We start from the raw sequence: 27,456 nt of genomic DNA on the forward strand, positions 1-27,456 counted from the left end.
TAGGAATTTGGGCATGTACCAAAATTCCAGATTTCCCAGAAGGAAAGCAGGTGTTCAGCATAAACCATATTCTTTTGTTTTATCTATTCTAGAAATGGTGCGAAGCTTCCCAAAATCCAAGTTCCTAGGTGCCAGCAAGGACCAACCTTGTAACTCAGGCCTGCTGTGTTTACTCTTTTCTACACACTTATAAATTGGATTAATAGTCCTGATATCCTGAGAAGGGTATATTGAGAAAGCACCTTTATTTATTATCCTGACAAACCTCCAGGAACTATTAGAAAGCTGAGTTCTGTACTGCTATATGTGAGAGAACTGAAGTGCCAGTTCCTAGAGAATTCTTTCTGTGTATATCAAAAACCAGTTCCCCAGGGCTTCCCTGGTGGCGCAGTGGTTGAGAGTCCGCCTGCTGATGCAGGGGACATGGGTTCGTGCCCCGGTCCGGGAAGATCCCACATGCCGCAGAGCGGCTGGGTCTGTGAGCCATGGCCGCTGAGCCTGCGCGTCCGGAGCCTGTGCTCTTCAACGGGAGAGGCCACAACAGTGAGAGGCCTGCGTACTGGGGAAAAAAAAAAAAAACAAAACAAAACCAGTTCCCAAGAATTTTATTATTACGATTATTAAGCAATGCATATATTGCTGTGGAGGAAAAAAAATAGGACTTTTGGGATCCAAAGAACTTGGAATGGACAAGAAAAGAAAGGAACAGCTTTGTGGTGCAAAACTCCTTGCTGTGAACCTGTCAGCTTCTTCCCCTGGGGACCTGTTTCTTCTGACTAGGATGTCCTTTCCCCAGATCTCTGCATGGCTCGCTCCTTCACTGTTCCTTCAGGTCTTTGCTGAAATGCCACTTTTCTCACTGAGCACTCTGCTGACCACACAGTTTGAAATTGAAAATCTCCACCTCCCCCACATACCCACACCAGATAATTGCTATGTCCCTTCCTTCCCATAAGCTATCTCCTCTCTGCTTTCATATTCTTACTGCTTTGTACCCTTCAGTAAGGAAACTGCAGCACAGAGAAAATCTTCAAGATGGTGACTGAGTTGGACCATCCCTGTGTGTGTCTTAATTCCCCGTGCAGCACTGCCTTTCAACTAAGAACGCTCGTCTGTCTCTAAATCATTGTTTTCCTAGGAGCTGGCCTGGGTATTTTCCCCCTTGTGAGAGTGTTTTCCTGTCTGTGGATAAAACAGGAACCTGACAAATCATCCTCTTGTTTTGTTATAGGTTTTTCATGTGAAATGGAAGCAGAGAGTGTTCATTTGAACGGGAAAAATTCCTCTCTCTCCTTTAAATGCCCGAACGAGTAAAAGGTGGCTTTAGCCTCCTTTAGTATGTTACAGTCATCCTCTCTCCAAGTGTTTTGCACACAGATTTTAATTAGCTGTCACTAATTAAATCTGGTCATCTTTGTTTTCTTCTTTTTAAAATAAGTTGGGAGTGCACTATCTCTGGGTTAAGGATGTAGTTTGGATGTAAAGTTATTATTGCTTTTTAAAATGGAAGCAATGAAGCCCATTAATCTGGAGCTAATATATTAGAAAACACATTTAATTATTTGGATGGGGGAGGGTTGGATACACCACCTATTAGGAAGCCGCATGCTTTACTACAATGAGTACAGGCTTTTGGTTTCCAGCCCATCTGACCATTACTAGCATTAAGACCTGGCTAGCGCATTTATTTTCTTCTCAGCGTCAGTTTCTTCATCTGTAAAATGGGTAGGATATTATCTAGTATAGTGCTGTCCGATATGGTAGCCAGTAGCCACATGTGGCTACTGAGCACTTGAAATGTGGCTAATGCAACTGAGGGACTGAAATTTTAATTTTATTTAATTTTAATTAAGATTTAAGTTTAAATTGCCACATGTGGCTACTAGCCAGTAGACTCAACATCTAGCACTTAGATTGAGGTTGGTTTGGAGAAATGTATATGAATAAAGTGCCTTAACTTAATGCGCGGCCCATAGAAGGTTCTCGACAAGTGCTGGCTTGCTGTTACAATTATTTAGTAGTATTTTTAATCTCTATAAAACTTTTGGTAAAAATTAAACGATGCCTACTAGCTCATCAGTTTTCTGAGGTTTGCCAGAATACCTTTCTCATTTGCTTAGCTCTCCATTCTTTGTGTGCATCTTTTACAATAGCCATTTTCCTAATAGGGAACCAAGCTGTAATCATTTCATCCCTTGAAACCCCGGAAGACTAGAAATTATTGATTAATTAATTACTGCTATTTTTCCAGGTTCACATGAGGAGGATCCACAAAGCCCACCTCCTCTCCCTACTGAAAAACCCATTGGAAACACCTTCAGCACAGTATCCGGAAAACTCGGTAATGCTAACAGAACTAGAAACTTGGTAAGTGGTCATTATAGGTAATCTTAGGTTGAAGACTAAGCTATGCACTAATTTTAAGTAATCAGCTGATGTCTAAATTATTTTACTATTGGCCAGATAAAACCAATTTCTAAGCTCCATGTACTTATTTAATATTTTTTAAATTCCTATAAAATAAAAGAATTAGGCTAATTCATTGTACTTCATCATAAAATAATTTGCCCTATACCAATATTATGGCATTGTCTTTTAAATAGCACTAATAATGAGAAAGTTACTGAAAATCTCCAAAAACCTTTAATTTTTGTGGGAAGATTTAGTTCAGTTATCAGGTTTTATTTAAAATACCAAATTAGGGACTTCCCTGGTGTTCCAGTGGTAAAGAATCTGCCTTACAATGCAGAGGACGTGGGTTCGATCCCTGGTCAGGGCACTAAGATCCCACATGCCCCGTACGGGGCAACTAAGCCTGTGCACCACAACTACTGAGCCTACGCGCCTCATCCAGAGCCCGTGTGCCTTAAACTACAGAGTCCACGTGCCCTGGAACCCGTGCGCCACAACTACAGAGCCCATGCTCCCTGGAGGCTGCGTGCCACAACTAGAGAAAAGAAAACCCACACACCTCAACTAGAGAGAAGCCCGTGCGCCACAACAAAAGATCCCACATGCCTCAGTGAAGATCCTGCATGCCACAACTAAGACCTCATGCAGCCAAAAATAAAATAGTAAATAATAAATAGATCTTTAAAAAAATAAAATAAAATACTGAAATAGTGACATAATTTTAAGATAATTATCATAAGAATTTGTTCATCTGAAATTTAGGAGAGAATTATTTTTTAAATTTAAAAAGTAGTGCTTTATCATGTACTTGTTAACAGATGGTGGTAAAAAGTTTTTTTTTTTAATTTCAACCTCGATACTGTTTTTCTGTACTTTTTCAAATTCCCATATGATAGATTATCTTTAAGGTTTGTTTCAAAAGAAACCAGTTCTTAAAGTCTTTGAGCAAAATTTTCAGTTCAAACTTCATAATAGTTTTACACTTGTGCATTAACTATGCTATTATACATGCAAACCCATCTAATCATCTAGTGAAGAGAAATTTCTTTGAAGGAGACATTAAATTGAATTAGCCAATGTCAAGTTAATGAGATTTTTCTGTGGGCTGAATTAAAATTTAGTGATCACTTGCATTTCAAAATACTTGGTTAATAAATTTTTATTAAAACTGGGCTAGAGACTTCCCTGGCAGTCCGGTGGTGAAAACTCCACACTTCCAGTGCAGGGGGTGTGGGTTTGATCCCTGGTCAGGGAACTAAGATCCCACATGCCATGCATCAGAGCCAAAAAAATTTTAAAAAAACGGCCAAGATGACCCAAAAGAGGATGATAGGGCTCCCACCATACTATTGTTGAATGGGAAAATCCCAAATTTCCATAGAGGAAAAGTTACTTGAGAAGGTTACTGGCTTCTACTCTAAAGGGTTGTAAAGAGGAATGAGAGGATGATGAGTGGGCATACAAAAGCATTCACTGAGTCATGTCATGGGCTTTGTAAACCCATAAAGCTCTATTAAAATATTAAGTATTATTCCATTTGGTGTTAAGCAGTCCACAGAGCAACTCAAACATTTTAGAAAAAACAAGGAAAGGAAGTTAGAATAAACTAAGCCATCTGGAGAGGGACCATATTCATAACTGTATCTCGCATAAACAACATGAGGGAAATCCTGTCCTGCGCTGTTTACAAAGGGTGGGGGCCGGAGGGGGGTGTGGTCAAAGCACTCTTTGCTGTACTGTAATGAATACATACCATAATAGACACACTGGGTCTGAAGGAAGAAGATGAGAGAAAAGGACCCCAAGTTAAATGATTTGGCTGAAGTCATGCACTTAGATTTCCAGGGCCCAAAAGTCAAAACTGTGCCTGAGAAATTCCTTTGGTTTTGAGGATTACAGTTACTGAGTGAATTTTAGATCAGAGGCCAGAATGGCTTCAGGTGTTGGGGAGGGTCTCTAGAAAGAGTGCTTCACCACTGTGATGACCCATGAGGAAAGGCACGGTCTTTGAAAGTCGTGTCTTCTGATGAGACGCAGGACAAAGACCCTTGACTATTTCTCCTGCCTTGAGTGCCAGGGAACTTTCCATCGCAGGACAAGGTGGCTGTAGTTGCAGAATCTCACTTTCTTCGCTTAAACGATGAGGGAATCCAGGGTGAGGAACCACAGGAGCCACTGGTGCTATTCTCTCAGCAGGAGCAGACGCTTCCGTGGAAACCCAAGGCTGCCAGAGCCACCCGCAAGGTGTCTGTCAGCCGGTGCCAGAGGAGAGTCAGGGGACGCTGCCCAGAAGGTGGAAGGAGTCACAGCTGCAGCATAGGAGATGGCTAATGAATTCAGGACATGAGAAGTGGCACCAATTCCTGGAGAAAAAAGAGAAGGCACATCTTCAGAGGCTGCCCAGTGATTCCAACAGACAAGAATGTGGTTTTGGAAGAAATATCTATTTTTTGAAAAAACAAACAAAAAAACAGGGAATTATTTTGAAATTAGAATATAAGAAACCATTCCAAAGAACATGAACAAAAAGATGGCAGCGGGCCTCCCTGGTGGCACAGTGGTTGAGAGTCCGCCTGCCGATGCAGGGGACACGGGTTCATGCCCGGTCTGGGAAGATCCCACATGCTGCGGAGCGGCTGGGCCCGGGAGCCATGGCTCCTGAGCCTGCGCGTCCGGAGCCTGTGCTCTTCAACGGGCTGTACAAGGCAAAAAACCAACTTCACCAGGAGCTAAAATGCTTACCGGAACACATCAGAAGCCAAAGTTCAGGGATGTCAGAGCTAGAGAAAAACTACAAAAAGCAGGTACAGAGGAGCTCCATTCATGTGTGGACTATTGAAGAGCAGGAAATCCCTAATCAGTAATCTTCCAAAGACTGTCAGCAGAACCTGCACACAAACCTGGACTTTGGCAAAAAAGAGACAGTGGCTCCTACAGGAACCAAGCCCCTACTCTCAGTATTTGACGTGTGTCAGGTGCAGCAGTGCCTTTTGGAATGTGCCTAACAGTCCCAGGGGATTTGAGTGTGCTGCCTTTTTTTTCTGATTTATTTTTGCTCATTATAGAAAATTGAGAAATTAAAAATATATTTAAGATTGCCCATAAAAGTAAAACCAATCAGAGAAAACTATATTCGGTACAAGATTTGCATTTTATGGTATGTGTTTATTAAAGTACACCATCTATAGCTTTCCATGTCAGATTTATATATCTATATTTTTTAAAATCTGCCCTTAATTATTAAGGTATCTAACAACTATAATTTTGAGGAAAGCTATAAAAGTTCCTACCTATCTGCTAGAGTGTTTTTCTCTTGGCTTTGGCTTGTTTGTTTTAATTTTAAAGGCGGCCAAAGAAATAAATGAGTTTTTCAAGTATCATAGCAGTTATTTGTCAGGGGGCACATAGGCAACAGTGTATTTATAAGGCATGGATGATAGCCTGGAATATTGCAGGGTTTATGAGCTGGTGACTTGCCTCACTACATTAACTGAGTTCATTAGTGAAACCAAGTTTTAAGGGCAAGCTTAATTTGTTTTTCAAAATGGGATTATAAAACACTGAAACATATTCACTTGATCGCAGTTATTAGCAATTAATCATTTGGTATTTAAGGAAAACTGGTAAATATTCAGTTTGAATTAAAAACCATAGAAGTGAGTTTTAACTCATTTGTAAGATAAGAAGGGGGAAAACAGGCTGAATTAGCCCAGAGATTTCCAAGCTATAGTTAAACCTGTTTTACAAAAAAAAGGCAGTATATGGACTTCCCTGGTGGTGCAGTGGTTAAGAATCCGCTTGCCAATGCAGGGGACACGGGTTTGAGTCCTGGTCCGGGAAGATCCCACATGCCACGGAGCAGCTAAGCCCATGCGCCACAACTACTGAGCCTGCGCTCTAGAACCCACGAGCCACAACAGCTGAGCCCACGTGCCACAACTACTGAGCCCGCACACCTAGAGCCCATGCTCCACAACAAGAGAAGCCACTGCAATGGGAAGCCCGTGCACCGCAACGAAGAGTAGCCCCCGCTCGCCACAACTAGAGAAAGCCCATGCGCAGCAGCGAAGACCCAACGCAGCCAAAAATAAATAAATAGATAAGATAAATAAATTTTTTTTAAAAAGGCAGTATAATTTTAAAGAGCTGGCATTTTTCCCTCTCAGGTGGTCTTGGAGAAATATTATTTTCTGGAGGTCAGTGGTGAGGGCTTAGAAAGTAGGAAAGGTGAAAAAAGAGACTCAATCAGAATTAGAAGGATTTAGTGAAGACTTTTGCCTAAAAAACAGAAGTCTTGGCTTTAAGATCCTTTGACTTCTCATTCAGCAGAATATCTGAAAATGTTTTCCATGTATTATACTTATTTCCCAATCCCTGGACCATAACATGTTCGGAAAACCTATTTAATTAGCACAGTTTGAACCCCTTCTGAAGAAATCTTCTTGTTGATCCCCATACTTCCAATTTCTCTCATCTACTTTGAGGCCAAAACATTCCAACTCTCCCTATCTTTTGTTTTTCACACTATCCCCCTTTGCTTTTTCCTACAAAATTCTTCTCAGCACATCCAACCCCTTTCCTGTAGTGGTACAAGCTAAGCTGTCTACTTTCTTGGGCCTTTTCTGTTCTTCCTCACATGCCTTCCTTTCAGGCCACCCCTTAAGCTTCTGTTGTGTTCCACCTCCTTCCAGTTCAAAACCCACCACACAATGTGGAAACCATCCAGTATAAGCAAAATGAACTGATCACCACCTCACTTACTATGTGTTTAAACTTAGGAGCACTGCATATCTTAAACGTTGTCATGGGATAGATAGCTGCCATATTTTTTTAAAATTCCCTACAATGTCTGCTTAAATTGCTGCTGTGTAACCCAACATGGTTTAAACAGCATCCTTAATTCCTCAGAACATGCTGGATGTGTAACCATGCAGTGCAGTTGGTTGAGCTGGTGCCCACAGTAGCAGGACACCCCCCTCCCTGCGCCAGCCTCTTCCTCTCTGTTTTCACTTGCATTGTGACATGGACAATGTAGGTAGGAATGAGAAATGAGTTAATATTGCTTAAGACTAAAAAACTCTTTTAATCTCCTTTCTGTAATTCAGCTACATTTCCACTTTATAGATCCAGCCCAAAAGTTGTCCATAATTCCTCTTGAAAAGCTCTTGTTTCAGATTCATCTTAACTAAAAATCATTCTCTGATACTTGCAGGAAACTGACCATGCTGGTCAGTCAGGAGGTTCTGTGCGAGGACCCCCAAGGTTGCCACCGAGGTAAGTAAGCATGGGAAAACTTCTAAAAAGTCAGTTAGAGGGCTTCCCTGGTGGCGCAGTGGTTGAGAGTCCGCCTGCCGATGCAGGGGACGCGGGTTCGTGCCCCAGTCCGGGAAGATCCCACATGCCGCGGAGTGGCTGGCCCGTGACCCATGGCTGCTGAGCCTGCGCGTCCGGAGCCTGTGCTCCGCAACGGGAGAGGCCACAGCAGTGAGAGGCCCGCATAGCGCAAAAAAAAAAAAAAAAAAAAAAAAGTCAGTTAGAGAAAAACTAATGACTCCGAGACTGGACTCTTTTCTATCATGAAAACTGAGTGTTGCTGGCCTTCGATCTTCTTTTAGAGGTACATTTAACTCACAAATTCACCCAGGCCACTAGCCCACAGTCTGCTTCTGACAGCAGGTGTAGGAGTCTCTGCTCCGTTTTTAATGCAATCCAAAAACTCACAGAGCACAAACATAGATATCTATTACTTTTCCTCAAACAAATGAACAAGACTCCTTTCTGGACCTAAAACTCCACTTCTGGAACACACACGCGCGTATACACACACATACATACATACACACACTCGCTCGCTCTCTCCCTGTTCCCAGAAACCAGCCTGAGTTTTGGCATTTCCAAAGGGAGACAGGCCTCGTGAGCTCAGAGGTGACCAGCCCTCCTGAGTTCCAGGGCTATTTAGACAAAAAACTGTGATGTTATCATAAGACATTACTATGTTCGAAATTATTTTTATCATAGGGATTAAGGAAAGGCTTTCAGAGTAATAATTGTCCTGTCCCATTTTTGGAACTAGCTTTCTTTATATTAATCTAAATTAGTGTTTTAATAATGATTCCTATAACATGAATATTAGGGGAGTTTGACGTACCTTTTCTAATCATGTACAAGACCCCATCACATATACCTGATATCTTACTATAAGCTTTTCATCTCAGACTTTGGTAGAAAGTCCTTAGTTTTCTGAAACAGTCATGGTGTGTTTAAGAGCAAATGGAGCCTTAGAGAGCTCATGATAGTAAATGCTTGTTTGTCTTGAACTAATGAATATGTAGTACAAGATAAGAGGAAGCTGGAACATCATGGCATTTCCTCAAATAATATAATGTTTAATGCAGCAGTCATTTGCTAAAAAATAGCATAGCCTGCATGTTTCATTAAATGGTATTTACACTAGCAAAACGCTGTGTGTGTGTGTGTGTGTAAGAAAGGACAAAACAGAACCTACTATCGATCAAACACTGACTCACAGATACCACGTTGACTTTCAGACCTGTGAATGGAAAAGGCGTACTAGCTCGACAGCCTCCTCCCAAGGGGGCCCCTGAGAGACCACCTCCCCCAAAACTTCCTGCAACCAGAGCAGCAGATAAAAAACTGCCTTTTAATCGGTCTTCTTCTGACATGGATCTTCAGAAAAAAACAAGTAACCTGGCATCTGGACTCTCAAAAGCTAAGAGTCAAGTCCTTAAAAATCAAGATCCGGTGCTGCCCCCTCGCCCCAAACCAGGACACCCTCTCTACAGGAAATACATGGTAAATTTAGCTTTTAAAAATGTTTGTGGTCAAGAGGTTTGTCCTAAAGTATACATAAGATCCTTATTCCTTAGAAAAAGATGATACAACTGTGGAATTGCCCCTTGACACTGAGTGCTTTAGACAAGTAGGCCATGTTTAAACCTAGGTCTTTTAAAACAGGGTTTCATTATTAGGAAAAATATAGGAAAAGGAAGTAGGGCAGACAAGGATTGCAACCTGCTGTCTGGCTTGACCAAACAGAAACTCTGAAAAACCTGACCCAGTAGGTTACACTGATGGCAGTATCTCTGCCAGATATTATATTCATATCTTGATATAGTTTATATCTTATAGCTACCTTGCCCACAGAGTAAAATTGGAAGTAGAAAGTTCTTATTAAAATGGATGGTTTTTCCCTCATTTTCCACTTTTGTAAACCTGATTATCATGGTCCATTTAATAGTTACCAGTTAGAAGTTTTCATCAGTAATTGAGATAGTTGAGATATTAATTTTGTTCCCTTTGAATGTTTTTCTCATCATACGACCTTAAGCCTTTGTCTTCGGAGTTGATGTGCTCTGTTTTGGTCAGGTTAACCTGATGAAATCTAGAACAAATTAAAATGATAAGGAGAGCAGGAGTGTTGGCGCTTCTTAAAACAGTTGTACAACAGTAGGTCTTAACAAGAACAGCAATTATTCATTTCATATTTGTTCTACATTTCCATCACTGAGCTGGAAATTGTTTTCACTTTAAGCAGTTTAGGGTTTTTTTCATCTTCCTAAGGAAGGGTGCAGACAGATAAGAAGGAGGTAGGATATTCATATATATTCATATGCATTTAAACTGATAAAATTTTAATTGCTAAAACACAGGGGTGGGGCTTCCCTGGTGGCGCAGTGGATGAGAGTCCGCCTGCCGATGCAGGGGACACGGGTTCGTGCCCCGGTCTGGGAAGATCCCACATGCCGCGGAGCGGCTGGGCCCGTGAGCCATGGCCGCTGAGCCTGCGCGTCCGGAGCCTGTCCTCCGCAACGGGAGAGGCCACAACAGTGAGAGGCCCGCGTAACGCATAAAAAAAAAAAAAAAAAAAAAAAAAAAAACACAGGGGTGTACTTTGGGATAGGATACTTAAAAATAATGAATAAATAAAAGCAGTAGCTGATGTGTTGAATACTTATAAGCCAAGGCATGCTTCGAAGCACTTTATATGTAAATAACTCATTTATTCCTCACACCAACCCTGTGAAGTAGATCCTATTATTATCTCTATTATACAGATGAAGAAAGTAAGACTCAGAGAGCTTAAGTAGCCTGTCCAGGGTCACACATCCAGTAATGGTAGAGCCAAGATTCTGTAAAGTCTCTGCTTGCGTTGGCTGTTCCGTCTCAAGAGCCTCGTTTGGGGGAATGAGATTTTGCTTATAGGTCTTAGCATAGTGGTATAATGTCAACAAAGCATTTGAACAAGTCAAAGAAACTTAATAAATTCAAAATGATGGTGTATTAGTGTGTCTCTTTACGAAATAATTCCTTAAATCCCTCATTGTTCCCTGTGGCCGCCCCACCATTAAATTGCTAACCAGGGTAACCTGGGTACCTTGGGCGCCCTGGTGCTCTGACAGAGATGCTGGGGAGCAACACGACCCGCCCCAGCCCCCGAGGGCCACACCCACGTACTCTGCATCTTTGCTCCTGAGTGCAGCCTCCCTTTCCTTGTTGGAAGCGAGCTTGTGTGATCCCACGTCCTGGGCACAGGCCCTCCGACCCGTGCTCATCAGCCAGAATTTACCAAGGCGGGGAACAGAGTTCTCTGGCCAGAGTAAAAGCCATTCTAAGATCAGACAGGGCTGAGTGGACCAGGAATGACTGAGGTCAGGCGGTGAGATGGGTTTAAGTAGATGCTTGTACCAGAGCGACTGCAGGAGCACATGAGATTGAAGGCGGATGGAAGCGGCTAGTCCAACCCCGCAGGGGAGGCACCAGTCCCCTGTCAGCCGCCCCTGAACTAAAGGCCGTGAGGCCAGGTGCTGAGTATTTACCTTTCCGACGCCCTGGGGACTTGGTGGACCTTGTCCTGTAGAGCAGAACTTCCTGGATGTGGTTGTTAAGGGAACTTTAGGCCACTTTCAGCTGCCGAGGTCCTGTGGGCTCAGCCTCAGGCCCCCGAGGACTCTGAGCAGCCTGAGAAACGGCAGCCCCACCGACTAGATCCCGAGCTTGAGGAAGCCGAGTGAAGAGCTTAACTGCCGGAGGTTATACTGCAGCCGAACGTGCCAAATCCCCACGTGATCAGCCGCTTAGGACGAGGTTATTTGATTGTGAATAATCCTTTTATTGGTTTATGTTTAAGCTGTCTGTGCCTCACGGAATTGCCAGTGAAGACATTGTCCCGCAAAACCCTGGAGAACTTTCTTGTAAGGTAAAGTAGAGCTCTTTCTTTACTGACTAATGTAAAAAAAAAAAAAAAAAAATCTCTGGCCTCTGTTACTGTTTTACACGTTATTATAAATGCTTTAGGCTCCAAAGATTAAAATGTGGAAAAAGTAATAATGTTTTATTAAATAATAATTGCTTCAGAGACTGATATCGTACCTTCCAGCGTGGGGACGTCCTTGTGATACTGAAGCAGGTGGAAGGTAATTACTTGGAGTGCCGGAAGGGAGCCGCTGCTGGCAGAGTTCACCTGTCTCACATGAAGATCATCACCCCACTTGATGAACATCTCAGAAGCAGGCCGAACGTGAGGAATTAATATTGTACCGCCTTCATGTCACACGTGGCAGCACATTTCATAGAACTATTAATTATAGCTCATTCTCAGGTTTTTATTAGCACGTTTATTTTAACCAGAGTAAAAATTACGGTAGCGTTTTATTCCATTTTTTTTTTTTTTTTTTTTTGCGGTACGCGGGCCTCTCACTGTTGTGGCCTCTCCCGTTGCGGAGCACAGGCTCCGGACGCGCAGGCTCAGCGGCCATGGCTCACGGGCCCAGCCGCTCCGCGGCATGTGGGATCTTCCCAGACGGGGGCACGAACTCGTGTCCCCTGCATCGGCAGGCGGACTCTCAACCACTGCGCCACCACGGAAGCCCTTATTCCATTTTAAGAGTAAATTACTTCGAAGAGACTTGCCACTACCATACTAATCACTCTGATACAGAGTGACTACCATGTGTTTTGCCTTTCGTGCATGGTGCTGACTTACAGCAGCCAGGACACTCAGTCATTAATTTTCAACCGTGAGAGCTGTTTATTTTTGAAGTAATGTAAACATGTTTACCCAAGTACTAGAGATTAGTTTTCTAACAGAATGAATAATTATTTTAAAGGCGGCCCTAGAAATGCTAAGCCTGACATTAAAAAAATACTTCCCTTTAAGATTTAAGCTTAATATAAACCTCGTTTCTCTGCTTATAGCCCATAAACATAATGAAATGAGATGTTCCAACAACCTGAAGTCACAGTTTAGGCCTAACAATTTGTCGAGCCTGGGAGAATACAATGATTTTTTTTTTTTTTTAAACTTCACAGTTATTTAATCTGCACATGTTCCAGAGAACCCCCTCCACCCCTCCCAGCTCCCCTTCTCCAGCCCCTCAGTCCTGGAGTCCCTAAATCAGCCCAAGGAGCTGTCAGGGACTAGAAGAGGCTGGATTCTCAGGCAGGACACTAAGAAGGGCCCAGGGGCGTGGCAGCAACAGCAGCTGTCTGACCCAGAGGAGCTGACTGTTAGTGGGTGCGGAGGGCCAGCTGCCCCGGGGGATGGCCCAGAGCCATGAAGGTCACAGGGAGGGGCCTCCACTGGCCCCTGGAGTGCTCTGCGGCACAGTGCTGGGCTCCAGGGTAGCCGGAAGAGGCAGGTCGGAGAGGCAGGCCTAGGCAGACAGCAGCTCCTGCCCTGTCATGGGGAGCAAGGTCCGAAGGGGCCAGCAACACTGCCAAGAGCCCGTGGAGGCACTAGGGGCGGAACACGGCAAAGGCCAGGAGACTGTGGAGCAGGGTGAAGCCGGCCAGACCCAGAGTGGCGGTCCTGGGAAAGAAGGGCCGGTACTGGATCTGGCAGTCCCAGAGCAGCAGCAGCTGGCCGCCTGTGGCCAGCCCAGAGGGGACTGGCTCTGACCCCGGTGGGCAGGGTGGGTGTGGGGGACCCTCCCGAGTGGGCACGTGGCAATGGAGAATGCAGTTAGGAGGGAGGTGAAGGCTGCCCAGAGGCTGGGTGTCGTCTTCTAACGGCTGCCCTTGGTAGATGAGTCGCACGTGCTGTTCCCGGCCAGGAAATTGGGTCCTTTTCAGGGAGTCGATGGTGTCATGGGGCCAGGCCCTGGCCACCTGCTCTGAATCGTTGAGGAATTTCAGCCGAAGTACTAGGGGCTCCTGGGGGGGGTCTGGAGGCGGCGGCGTTGCTGGGAGCCCCACGCCAGGCTCTGGCTGTGCAGCCTGACATCTGCATCTCAGGCTGGGGGTCTCGGCTCCTGGGGCCTCCCCTCCGATGCTGTTGGTGACTGCCATGGTTCCTCTGGGCTGTGTTGGTGTCGGGGTCCCTGATGGCTGGGGCAGTGGGTCAGCGCCCTTGGCAGTGTGTGTTGAGGCACAGGTGAGAGCCAGCACCGGAAGGCAGGCACGCACCGCGAAAAGGATGGTCACCTCATCACCCACCCCTTCGGTCAGGGCCATGGCACCTGCCTTGCCCGCTGCGCTACCGAGCTGGAGAGGCACAAAGAACCCGAGAGGGGCTGGCTCACCCGCCAGGAGCCCTCTGAACTTCGGGGGGCGTCTAACCCCACCCCACCCCAACTCTCCCACAGTCCTCATAGCTCTGCCCGCATACCCGAGCCCTGCCTTGGGACACGGACTGCTCTGATGCCCAGTTATCCCAGACCTGCCCCACGTACCCCTTCCCATCACCAAATCCCAAGTCATTTTTTGTAACCTAAGATCTAGGTCTTTAACCAGCTCCCCAGTTCACCCAAACCCTATTCCGAGGTCAGGGCCTTGACCTTCTAAGCGACTCTCCCTTAAATTCAACCCCCACCAAACTGCACCCCAAAGCTTACCTGTTCTTCCCGCCCAGGTCATCCCAAAGTTCACCTACTCCTTCGTCTCGTTGACCCAAAGCTTATCTACTCTTCCGTCCCTAAAGTTTCTCCAAGGGAGAAAAAGGTGGTCTCTGCACACGCCCGCGCACGCGCGCGCACACACACACCCACACCGCCCTGTTACCATTTACCCAAACCCCGACCCGCTTCCCAAGCCTTCCCCACACCAAACGTCAACCTGCGCCCTTTGGCAAACTGGAACCTCCGAGGGTTGCCACCCCCCGCCCAACTCGGTCCCTCCTGGTCAGCTCACACCCCAGCCCAACCCCGCGCCTCCCCTGGAAGCCTCTCCACACCCAGCCTGCTGCAGGACCCCAGATCTCGCCTGGGAATCTGAGACTTCGCCCTCCCCGCCCCCGTCCTCCATCACCGCTCCCATCTTCCCGCCCCACACACCCATCCCCGAGAGGTGGGAACGCCAATATAATGACTATTGAAGGTCGTTTGTTCAGCAAGAAAAATGCCATTGGACAGTTTATAGAGTTATATATATTTATTTTTATTTTTATTTTATTTATTTATTTATGGCTGAGTTGGGTCTTTATTGCTGGGTGCAGGCTTTTTCTAGTTGCGGCGAGCGGGGGCCGCTCTTTGTTGCGGTGCGCGGGCTTCTCATCACAGTGGCTTCTCTTGTTGCGGAGCACAGGCTCCAGGCTCATGGGCTTCAGCAGCTGTGGCTCGTGGGCTTTAGAGCACAGGCTCAGTAGTTGTGGCGTACGGGCTTAGTTGCTCCGCGGCACGTGGGATCTTCCCGGACCAGGGATCAAACCCGTGTCCCCTGCAGTGGTAGGCGGATTCTTAACCACTGTGCCACCAGGAAAGCCCTAGAGTTATACTTTTAAAAGAGCTTCTTAAGGTATCCAGTTAAAATTTCACTATCTATTAGGTAATGTAACAAACATGAAAAATGAGACCCATCTGTCATTTAAACCAAGTAAAGTACTTCGTCATTCAGCCTAGTTTTCATAATCTCGTCCAATTCTTTCTTCTTAGAAGGCAGCTTACCATTTGAGGTTTGCTAAGAAACTAAAAATTTGAATTTCGGAGAGCAGCAAAGCTATGTCTTACGCTAGTTGCAGCTGGGATACTGAGATTTCTGACTTTGGTCCATACGGGGAGGGTTCTTCTGTTAACTCATTTTCTCTCTGTTTTGATGCAGCATTAACATCTGTCACCGCTCTTCTTCCTCTCTCAGAGCACACTGATGGGTAACCATGGGAGTTGTACTGTCAAAAAGCTCTCCTTGATGAAAATAGAAGCTGAAAAAATTACAAGTTGTTCTTCTATAGAAGCCCACGGTTTTGTCCACTTGAGACATTATCATACTCAGGCTTGTGCTGTAGACTGGCAGAGAGGTGGCCGCTGAGGGCCGACAGCTGGTGACACTAAAGTGGAGCCTCCCTTAGGCTCTGGGTCATGACTAACAAGACATTTTTTTTTAGAAAAATAAAACTTACCTATTTGAAAGCTTAGTTTTAAGGTAAATATTTCTAAAAATGTGTTATGCTTTCCCCTACCTTAGTCAACAGAAGGCACTGCAGATTATCAGTTGAGGCTGGGCTGTCAGAGCTGGGAGGCGGGGGATTGTCACCTCACTTGGTTCTCAGCACAGACGCGGGTTTCAGTTTCCCTCCCACTACCTGAGGCGGTGATCTGACCTCTCTGAACTTCATTTTTTTAATATGTGAGATAATATGTATGATAATTCCTCACAGAGGTGATTATACAATTGATTTATCATTATGATTCCATTTATATTAAGTCCAGAATAGGTAACTCCAGAAGGTAGATTAGTGGTTGCCCAGGGCTGAGGGGAGGGTGAGTGGGGAGAGACTGCTGATGGGTGGGAGGCTTCCTGAGGGAGTGATAAAAATGTTCTAAAGTTAGATTGTGGTGATGGTCACACAATTCTGTGAATATACTAAACCTAGGTGCACTTTAAATGGGTGAATTTTGTGGTATATGAATTATATCTCAAAGGTGCTTAAAAAATTAAATGAGCTAATTAATGCATATAAGGTGTTTGACACAGTGAGTAGTGCATAGTGGGTGAACAGTGAATATCAGCTTTTTTTTTTTTTTTTTTTGGCGGCACTGCGCGGCATATGAGATCTTAGTTCCCTGACCAGGGATAGAACCCGTGCCCCCTGCAGTGGAAGTGCGGAGCCCTAACCACTGGACAGCCAGGGAAGTCCTGATATTAGCTATTCTTTTTACTCATTAGTATTAACCATTATAGCCATACTGTCATACTAGAAAGAGCTTTGAAATATGTTGGATTTTCCTCCCAGATACCCACCCTAATGGTATGGTCTGAGTTGTACAGTCCCCTGTGGCCAACCCTGTTCACCTGTGCCTCTCGCCCTTCATCTGCCAGGCCAAGGTGATGAGCAGCATTCCAGGGGTAGCCATGCATGGAAGGCAGAGAAGGGAAACTGGGAGGCCCAGGTTACTATCCCACCTCTTCTGCCTTCTCAGGCTTGTGTTTAGATCTTGGTCTATCTGGAGGTTCATGTTTGTGTTTGGTGTGGGGTAGGCCTCTGACTTTACTTTTTCCAGCAGATGGAAAGCCATCTAGCCTAACACCCTTTAGTGAGCGGTCATTCCTTTTTCCACAGATGTAAATCAGAAAAAATGAAAACCACACATACACACATGTAATAAATTGTGTAAATAATTTTTAAAGCCCTCTAGGCTTAAAATATCTCACAGTTCCTTTCCACAATCCCTGAAATTCCCATAATGCCCATTTATTTAGGGAAAAGCGCTGAGCATCCTCTAAGAAAATGTCAATGTTGCTTTGGTAAACTAATACACTGAGCTGCCATTAACTGTTCCTCTATTACCATTCAGCTGACATGAGAGAAGACAGCGTGCCTGTGCAGGTGCGTTTTGACTGATTCAGAAAAGAGTCGAGCAAAGGTGCTGCAGGGCAGAAGTGGAAGGAGTGGACCTCAATCCCTGCTGAACATCATGGCCAGGGGATGGGCGAGCCCTGAGGGGACAGGAGCCATTGAAGGAGGGAAGAGAAAAGAAAGGGCACAGGGCTTCCCTGGTGGCGCAGTCGTTGAGAGTCCGCCTGCCGATGCAGGGGACACGGGTTCGTGCCCTGGTCTGGGAAGATCCCACATGCTGCAGAGCGGCTGGGCCCGTGAGCCATGGCCGCTGAGCCTGCGCGTCCGGAGCCTGTGCTCCGCAACGGGAGAGGCCACAACAGTGAGAGGCCCATGTACCACAAAAAAAAAGAAAGGGCACAAAATTTGCCTTCATTTATTCCACAGGTTTGCCAATGTTATAATTTCAAATAATATCCTTCAGTCAGATTTGATGATGATGATGTGGATAAGCCTGTCTCTTCATGTAAAGAAACTAAGAATAACAGCTGCCTGTCAATAAGAAATGGTCACTCTTCAAATTCAGCTTCTCCTCTGGCCAGTCTAAGCACTTGGTTAGATGGGTAGAGAATACTGAATTCTCTTTGCTAGTTTACTTAGAATTACTGGTGAATAAACCGTTCAGATTAAAAAGGAAATCCAGGCCAGGCATGGGAGGTAGCGTTGGCTTTCAAATTAGAGAAAGCATTCAGTTAAGTGGTAATAAACGAAATGGATTTTAACTTTTTGTGAATTATACTTTTGTGGAAGTCATTAGCTCTTTTCATTACAAAAGACGAGAGCATAAATTGCAGAACTTCTTTCTTTTCCCATCTTAATGAAGAGACTGCTTTTAAGGCTCTGTTCTTAAGGTTTAGTCCTGATCACAGTTTATGGGAAAAGTGACCCTTGAAAGGTAAAAAGGTCAAAAACCACTACTTCAGGATAGAATAGGTACTGCTTTAAAAAAAAAAAAAAAAATTATGTAATTTCCTTTTGTTTTACTCTCTTGCTTTAAAAAATGCTAAGGGATATTATAATTGAGAATTATTTCTGTTTTCCTCTGGCAAGGACACATACCTTTTCAACTTGGTAACGATTCCCTTGTGTGGCTCAACTGTGTGGTTTGCATCTTGCACTCATAATGTAATTGTGTCAAGAGGACCCTAATGAGGAAAAATAAAATGGTCTCAGAGTGAATAATAAATCCAGCGTCCATCCTGCACACTCCATTCACCGCCCTGTTTTCCCCCTAAGGATCCAAGCCACGCTCAGAAGCCTGTTGACAGTGGTGCCCCTCATGCTGTCGTTCTTCATGATTTTCCGGCAGGTAAGGACATAAGTAATAAAGTGGTAGAACCTTAGGATCTGGGATCAGGCATCCTCCCCAGGTTAACCTCTCAAGGACATCCTTCTCATTTTCTGCACCAGCAGAGCCCTGGACTGGACAGGTCATCTCATCCATCACCCCACCTTCAGGAAAAGTCAACTGTACTCAGGCATTCCAGAAAACTTAGCTGTAATAGCTTTGCCTTTGAAACTCCTTGTGACAGAGAGAGGAGGAGTGTTTCCCTTACAAATGAACAATTAGCAAATTGCCTACCAGTTGCAAACTTTTTCACTCTTTCAAAATGGGGTACCAAATACCAGTTATAATGAAATTAATTTGAATTTAATAAGTGGAGTTCTTTTCTCCTAAGGGTTGTAAAACCAACACACATAGCTCAGCTATTACTTATGAAATGAGTACAAAATAAAAAATAGGGACTTCCCTGGTGGCGCAGTGGTTAAGAATCCGCCTGCCAATGCAGGGGACACGGGTTCAATCCCTGGTCCGGGAAGATCCCACATGCCGCGGAGCAACTAAGCCCATGTGCCACAACTACTGAGCCCACATGCTGCAACTATTGAAGCCCATGCACCTAGAGCCCATGCGCTGCAACAAAGAGTAGCCCCCCCAGCCACAACTAGAGAAAGCCCACATGCAGCAACGAAGACCCAGCACAGCCAAAAATAAATAAATATAAATAAATAATATAAATTTTTGTAACCAATATTTAAGTACCTTTTATATCCAAGGCTACAAATAAAATAAATTCCTGATTTATTTATAACCTGTTTTTTATCCACTTGGTAGACTGATTTTTATTTCACTGTGAGTAAATTTATTTGCAAAAGAGCTGTAGGACTCCCTTAGTTAATATTTTGAGATTGAAATGATTTTTAAGCATGGTTGAGAATAATATGAATATTATACCATGTCTATAAAACTCTTTTCATTGTTAAAATATGTATTCAGCAGAGGGTTTATATTGACACAGGAAGAATCCTTGGCCAGCACAATGTTTTGTGTGTGTGTGTGTGTGTGTGTGTGTGTGTGTGTGTGTGTGTGTGTGTGTGTTTTAACCATTTTCTATCAATCAGTGCCTGGTAAATATATCTAATTTGATCTTAAAAGAGGAGGCTCATAACAACGATATCCAGGAAAAAAATAATATATTTTTAAAGTCAATTTGATTAGTATAACCTGTTCTCAGAATCAGTAGAACATACTGCCTCGGTAGACAGAACTAAATGCTACTTTAATCAGATCTGCAAGCAGGGTAATTCATCATACATAATTATTTTATGTTACAGAGCAAGTTGATGATTTGAGCCTCACTTCAGGAGAAATTGTTTATCTTCTGGAAAAAATAGGTACAGATTGGTACAGGGGGAAATGTAGAAACCAGACTGGTGTATTTCCTGCCACCTATGTCAAAGTGATTGTAAGTAGATTGTGCTTGTTTAAATTGGTCATATATTCAGTGAATTCTGTGTAATTTGCAGTTTGGAAAAAAAATAACCAGAAGCCTAGATTCTTGGGTTCTGGTTCTCTCTCTTCCATTAATTCATTTGGTGTTTGAAAAATTCAGAAATAAAGGTTTGTTCAATTAGATACTAGCTAATTATTCATATATTATGGAGTATTAGCACTTAATGCTTAAATGCTATCTGAAATCCTAAGGTGAAAAACTACAGGTCCACTGGTGAATCAGCTATTCTTGGAGGGCTGATAAGCACTTGAGGGTATATGTTAATTCTTTGCAACATTCAGCAAACAAGAATTAAATGAGGGGCTTCCCTGGTGGCACAGTGGTTGAGAGTCCGCCTGCCGATGCAGGGCACACGCGTTTGTGCCCGGTCCGGGAAGATCCCACGTGCCGCGGAAAGGCTAGGCCCGTGAGCCATGGCCGCTGAGCCTGCGGGTCCGGAGCCTGTGCTCCGCAATGGGAGAGGCCACAACAGTGAGAGGCCCGCGTACCGCAAAAAAAAAAAAAGAATTAAATGATACTGGATTGTCCTGAAGGAATGTTTGTTCTCTGAGGTTATGGTACCACTTCTCCTTTTCTTTGGAGTACATTTCGTTACTGGTTTCTTTCATCCTTTCCATTCCCATTTATTTCAACCTTTAAAAAAATAGATTTGGGAATACCAAAGTACCTTCATTGGAGGTAATGGTCCATTAATGATTTTTCACATAATAATTCCAAATCTGACTGGGAAACATATATTAAAGTGTCCGAATTTTATACATCCCCAAAGCCTAACTTGTGTAAGTAGAGCCCTGAGTGCTAAGCCCGGGTGGCTGAGAAACATGGGGATGAAATCAGACTGCCACTTGAACGTTTATATCAGTAGGAAGAGAATGACTCAGTCTCTAATATAACTTATTGATACTGGAACATATCAATAAACCTGGCTTAAATAGTTGAGCATTAACTGCTTGGCGGGGTGGGGGTAAGAAAATGATTTTCCATTACATCAGAAACTTAGCAAACAAATATAACAGAAAACCTGTATTTTTCAAGTATGAATGAGGTTGAGTCTCTTGAATTACGAAATGTGGGTCTTAAAAATTGTCTGGTATATAAAAATACCCTGATTCTTTGGAGAAATCCAACCACATACTCTAAATTAATATTAAAGAGTAATGTTAGTTTTAGCACTCTTCCTCATTTTTCTTCTGCCCAATGTAGCTGTACTTTAAAAAGCACAATTACCACACTGAAATCAATCATACTGAATTTGCCAGATTATTGGTGTAAGTGTTATTTCTAAGCCTACAAGTTTAAAAAATTGTTTTAAGACTTCAAACTTTTGAAATTCATTAAGAAGGGCACTGATTTATTTAATGTAAACCTCAAAGCCTTAAGTAGTTTTCAGAGTTATAGTGCATTATGGTCAAATATTTCATCACAACCCAGTTCTCTGGAGCCTTGTAGATGAGTTATTATATAAAGTGCTCGCCTCTTAGTAGATGCTCACTGAGTACTAAGTCCTCTCTTCCTTCCCTACTCACGTTGAAGGGGAAAAAGTGTTCCAGGGTTATGAAAATGGAGAGAATCCACAAGTTTGATTAAAAGATTTTATTTTAGGGTCATGAAAGTATTGCAGAGTTCTACCAACAGTTTGAATAGGTGTCTATGTAGTGCCTGATGCCTAGTTTCTATCCTAAGCCCTCCTCCCCTGAAGTTTTCAACTTGGGGGATAAGGGGTAGAGTATACTCAGTCAGGGGTAGAACGACATTAATGTGCTTATTCCAGCAAATAAGAGGATTGATTGGTTATTCAAGGAAGGCTACATCACAAGTTATGCATTTTTTAAAAAACCCAAATTCTGGATTTCATACCTTTGTAGCACCTGTGGTACATTTCGTCGGTTTAACACCTAGCGAAACTGGCTAACTTCAGTCATGAATTTGCTAATTACTTAGCTTAAATTTATCTTATTAAAATCTGAAAGAATACAGCTGTTGTCTTGATTTTTGTCTTTACTAGACTGATGTTCCAGGAGGAAATGGGAAAAGGGAATCCGTCACATCTCATTGTGTTAAGTAAGTTTTACTTGTGTTGTTTTGCACAAGATACAAAGGATGTGAGCATTTATGTCATACAGAATAAACACTTCAGATGTATGATTATTCAGATTCTCAATGTGTCTTTTTAATTATGAGGAAAACTACTTGTTTAAAAATTCTGGTGAAATTGCAACATGCTGATAGAGCAACTCTCCATATCCATACAGGCCATATAGACAGGCACAAACAGTCTATCCCGGTGCGTCCCACAGCCTGGCCTCACCCGAGCAGAGAGGTTTCATCATCCAGGGCATTTTGTGTTGGCCTTCTGCTGTTTATCTACCAACAGATTTCTAGAAGGTTCAAATATTTTTGTCATAGTGTTAGGGAACCGCTGACCGAAACCACCCACCTTGGCTAGGCACGATGATAACCACTTGTACGAGTTGTGTCACAACAGGAGGTCCTGATAAGGAACTTGCTGCTAACCAGGAGAATTCAGGAGGGGCTGAAAAGAGGGAAGAGATACCAGCCCATAATATGTCTTGTAAAACTAACTAGAAGAATTCAGGAGGGGCCAAAGGGAGGGAGGATACACTAGCCCATAATATTGTCCTACCAAAGTCCCAGAATCCTTCACACTGGAATCCATCTTGGCTGAGGATGGGCGCACCACCAGGAAGGACCCTGAGTCAGACTAAATATGGGCCAACCAAGATGACTGCGAAGAGACAACCCAGAAACTAACCCCATTACCATAAAACCTGAGACTGCGAGCCACGTGGCAGAGCAGTTCTCCTGGGGTCTCTTACCCCGCTGCTCTCCACCCAGGCGCCCCTTCCCAATAAAGTCTTTTGCTTTGTCAGTACGTGTGTCTCCTCGGACAATTCACTTCTGAGTGTTAGACAAGAGCCCACTCTTAGGCCCTGGAAGGGGTCCCCCCGCTTCCTGCAACAATAGAAAATATTTAAACCTGATAGAGGGACTTCCCTTGTGGTCCAGTAGCTAAGACTCCATGCTCCCAATGCAGGGGGCTCGGGTTCAATCCCTGGTCAGGGAACTAGATCCCACATTCCGCAACTAAGAGTTCACATGCCGCAACTAAAAGATCCCGCATGTTACAACGAAGATCCCACATGCCACGACTAAGACCCAGTGCAGCCAAATAAATAAATATATATATTTTTAATGAACAGAAAAGTAAACCTAACAGAAATATGAACCCTACAAAAACTGCTAGGCATTTTGTATTGTTTTGTTTTTGAGAGGAACTAGAAGAAAGTAAAGGAAGAGTTAATTTGGAGGGGTCTTCTTTATGTTTGAAGACCTTTCCGTGAATTTATGTACCCTTTTCTGCATCACTGTAACTCCTTTGTGATTTAAAACATTGCCACAATGCAACTTTATATTCCAGTTAAATGACCAAATTAATAGAATTCAGTACCTGCTGAAGACTGTAAACCTGTCTTTGAATAGGTCAGACATAAGAAGATATGCTCCCTGAGGACTTTAGAAAATAAATGCAAAGGTTATCACAAATAAGAAAACTTCTGATGCCACGATAGTTTAATTCTGTTTCAGGTTCAGTTTTTCTCCTATTTTTAAGCAGTGTTTACTGTGTCAGCAGGTTGAATTTAAAGTGGGCTCTCATGGCTGTTGATCCATTGACCTGACTTAAGTCAGACTTCATTGGAGCGAGTACCCACCTGTTCTCTTCAGGCAATTGCGTCTCCTTAGTCATAGCTGTTGAAACTTCCTTTCCAAAGCCTCAAATCAAAAGTTTGGGATTCAATCATGTCTTCTAGGGACACAGTTTCATCTCTGTTTTTATCTTATTTTCAGTCAAAGTTGTAGATCATATAAGGATCATTCTAATTCTCAGAAATGAAGCCTTTTTAAAGGAGATACAAAAATCGTTTTTAAAACAACAGTGTAAGATATAAGATTAAATGTTATAATAAGCCGAGTTTCTGTTTTCTTCGAACCTTCTAGTTTTGAAGGCCATTCATCTATATACACAGCTCACTGATTCAGCATACATTGAGCATCTACCCTGCCCAGCTGGTGCCCATTGCATTTCTGCCATGGAAGTTTGATGTCTTGCCCTGAGATTCTCAGGGTTAACACTCCTAAACTCAGTGCATTTATGACTGAGAGGGTTCAGACTTGGCCCTGGATTACTGTGGCCCAAGGATACAAAGACAAGGAGACTGGGGAGATTCTGTCATGAAGAAAAGGTGATCAAAAGATGTGCAACATTAACCAACCACTAGCTGCTTATCTGGGATTCTGCCTGTACTTGTGACCTTGACTTTAGCCTTTCTGAGTGAATAGGTTCATATCTAAAAAGTAAGGACTATCATTTAGAAATATAGCTTATTCTTTTTCATGGAAAATTTTAAACTATGCCTAGTATACCTTGTTCCAAAGTAAACACAGAATAAATATTTATTGAAAGACTAAATGAAGGTTTTAAAGCATTCTGAAAGTTAGTACTCTCTAGTTTAACCCACAAATGTGGTCTTCTTTCTTCAGAGGCCCAAGATGTGTTGCTCGATTTGAGTATATTGGAGACCAGAAGGATGAGTTAAGTTTCTCAGAGGGAGAAATTATTATTCTTAAAGAGTATGTGAATGACGAGTGGGCAAGAGGAGAACTTCGAGAGAGATCTGGGATCTTCCCCCTTAACTTTGTGGAACTCATTGAGGATCATCCCACCTCTGGTACAAATGTTTTAAGTGAGTACAGAGAATATGGGTTTTTATTATGTCCTATCCTAATTCAAATAAACCAGATAATAGGTTAATTCTTAAGTTGCATAATAATCCATACTGCCATATTTTTTAAGGTAGAAGGAAAAATGATTTTTAAATGGTCAACATCATTATTGGGATAGTCATTGTTGTGGCAGTCTCTCAAAGAGCTCGTTTTGGTGTTTTAGGTAGTTAGTGGTGGCTTCATATTAGAAATGGCAGAAAAAAAATCACTGACTTTCAAACAGAAATGGCCTATAGAGTATAACTAATGTGTATCCTCCTTCACCTTACAGTAAAGGAAACAAATCCGGAGAGGGTAGTGCTGGGCAAAGTTATACAGCCAGTACATGAAGAGACTGATCTGGAATCCCAGACTTTTCACTCTCCCCGCAAAGTTTTTCTCCAATACTATATGGTCTTTACAGCTGAAGTTTTGACATTTTTTTAAAATACAGGCACAAAGGTACCACTGAAAACCAAAAAAGAAGATTCTGGTGCAAATTATCAGGTAGGCTGCTTGAATAGATAACTAGTGAAAGCCAAGTTTTATCTCTGGGATGACTATTAAAATCATAATTATCAAAAGAAAATGTTATAAATCATTTTTTGTATTTTTTTTAAAAATTTATTTATTGATTGATTTTTGGCAGTGTTGAGTCTTCATTGTTGTGTGCGGGCTTTCTCTAGTTGCAGAGAGCGGGGTCTACTCTTCATTGCAGTGTGTGGGCTTCTCATTGCAGTGTCTTCTCTTGTTGCAGAACACAGGCTCTAGGCACTCTGGCTTCAGTAGTTGTGGCACACGGGCTCAGTAGTTGTGGCTCGTGGGCTCTAGAGTGCAGGCTCAGTAGTTGTGGTGCACGGGCCTAGGTGCTCTGCGGCATGTGGGATCTTCCCGGACCAGAGCTTGAACCCATGTCCCCTGCATTGCCAGGTGGACTCTTAACCACTGTGCCACCAGGGAAGCCCTGTAAGTCATTTTTTAATTCATGTAGCAAATATTTGAAGTAAATAGATGATTAATATCTTTATTGCATATAGAGCTCGTACAAATGAGTTAGAAAGACATGCAAACCCTAATAAAAAACAAGGAGAGATATTATTAGAATATTCATGAAAGAGATACTATAAGTGGCTGATATTAAAAAAGTATTTAACCTTATAGTAATCAAAGAAATGCTTTGTAAAGAGACAATAAAATACCATTTAACGTATCTAGTTAATGAAGATTCAATACAACTCAACAGTAAATAAGTGATTATAAGTATGTGAATGTTAAAACAGAGAAAGTGCAGATTATTGTTATCATTATTTTTATTTCTCACCCTAAGAAAAGGATGAAAAATGAGACAAGGTTTTAGTCACAAAGATGGTCACGGTGGTGTTATTGTAACAAGAAAAAATTGGAAATAACCTAAATATGGTCATTATCGGGAGAATGTTCTGAGGACATTACAAACTAGATTTGTAAAGTAAATGGCATGGGAGGAAAACATGTATTATAGGGAAGTTGAATATATAGCATAAAAAGACTATGAGGAAATGTGTTTGTTACCATTCAGTTGCCCTTAGGTAGTGAGATTATAGGTGGTTGGGTGTTCTTCCCATTCTTCATATATTTCCGAACTGCCAAGTGTTTAGGAACATTTGTATTATTTTATAATGGGAGAGAGAAAAAAATGGATTAAAATTTTTACACTGTATAACATGGCTTCAGAAGTGTTTAAACTGAGTAGGAATGTGGGTGACTTCCCATTGCTTTTTGTGACATTATTTTAGAAGAGTGAGCCTGATGGGGTCATTGTTTGTCAAAAATGTCAGTGGTAATTAGGCTGTGTGTCTCTCAATTCTTTCATCTTCCCCCCACTGCTAAAGTCAAACAGGAAAGAAAGGGACTACAGTTCTCTAAAAGGAAATGTTCACATGGTTCCCTGTATTTCTTGGGAGTGACAAGTACTGTTCTTTAGGGTTGGTTACCCAAGTACAGGAACAAGACGGTAGGGTTACGGTTTTTTGTTTAATTTTTTGTTTTTCTTTCAAGCCATCAGTTGATGAGAACTTAAGATGTACCAGGCACTGTGCTAAGCATTCTACACGCATTATCTCATTTGATCCCCAAAGCAACTCTAAGATGAAGCTGAGGCTCAGAGTAGAGAAGCTTCTTGCCCAGTGTCAGCTAGGAGGTAGCAGAGCTGACTGGCGGGCTCCAAGCCTTTGCTCTTAGTGTTATCCTTGCCTCTCGCTTGGGCTTCTTGAACATAGGGCTCCCATCGTGACTTGGCAGTGATGCCTCTTCTCAGGGCAGAACCTTCTTCTGATGTGTTTGCAGTAAAAGCATTACTGTTGGAGCATTCCCCCACACTAGCCCACCATATCTGGGTGATTATCCTGCCAGCCTTGGAGCTAACTATGCGTCATAAAATTAAAAGTGTGGGGACTTCCCTGGTGGCACAGTGGTTAAGAATCCGCCTGCCAATGCAGGGGACACAGGTTCAATCCCTGGTCTAGGAAGATCCCACATGCTGTGGAGCAACTAAGCCCATGCGCCGCAACTACTGAAGCCCGCGTGCTCTAGGGCCCACATGCTGCGACTACTGAAGCCTGAGCACCTAGAGCCCACGCGCTGCAACAAGAGAAGCTACCGCAGTGAGAAGCCCGTGCACTGCAACGAAGAGTAGCCCCT

General features: G+C 43.1%; 2 protein-coding genes across 8 annotated transcripts in view; one reads left to right on the forward strand and one right to left on the reverse strand.

The window, feature by feature from the left end:
- The window catches only part of SH3D19 (SH3 domain containing 19), a 178,060-nt gene that overhangs the window by 143,967 nt on the left and 6,637 nt on the right, over nucleotides 1-27,456 (forward strand). For 5 of the 7 annotated variants that reach the window (XM_032633062.1, XM_032633064.1, XM_032633063.1 and 2 more), the window contains 10 exons: nucleotides 2,252-2,367; nucleotides 7,625-7,686; nucleotides 8,961-9,225; nucleotides 11,561-11,629; nucleotides 11,810-11,950; nucleotides 18,437-18,509; nucleotides 19,817-19,947; nucleotides 22,001-22,056; nucleotides 24,556-24,758; nucleotides 25,232-25,284. In XM_032633062.1, coding sequence (XP_032488953.1) covers nucleotides 2,252-2,367; nucleotides 7,625-7,686; nucleotides 8,961-9,225; nucleotides 11,561-11,629; nucleotides 11,810-11,950; nucleotides 18,437-18,509; nucleotides 19,817-19,947; nucleotides 22,001-22,056; nucleotides 24,556-24,758; nucleotides 25,232-25,284 — 1,169 coding nt within the window. Of the gene's footprint in view, nucleotides 1-2,251; nucleotides 2,368-7,624; nucleotides 7,687-8,960; nucleotides 9,226-11,560; nucleotides 11,630-11,809; nucleotides 11,951-18,436; nucleotides 18,510-19,816; nucleotides 19,948-22,000; nucleotides 22,057-24,012; nucleotides 24,252-24,555; nucleotides 24,759-25,231; nucleotides 25,285-27,456 lie in introns of those variants that run through there. The other 2 variants (XM_032633067.1, XM_032633066.1) reach the window with 2 other exon arrangements.
- On the reverse strand, nucleotides 13,078-13,884 carry LOC116754423 (transmembrane and ubiquitin-like domain-containing protein 1). Its single transcript, XM_032633069.1, has one exon. It carries the CDS (start codon nucleotides 13,882-13,884, stop codon nucleotides 13,168-13,170), a length of 717 nt encoding a protein of 238 aa, XP_032488960.1. The 3' UTR covers nucleotides 13,078-13,167.

Source organism: Phocoena sinus, chromosome 5 (genome assembly GCF_008692025.1).
Source record: "Phocoena sinus isolate mPhoSin1 chromosome 5, mPhoSin1.pri, whole genome shotgun sequence".
NCBI lineage: Eukaryota > Metazoa > Chordata > Mammalia > Artiodactyla > Phocoenidae > Phocoena > Phocoena sinus.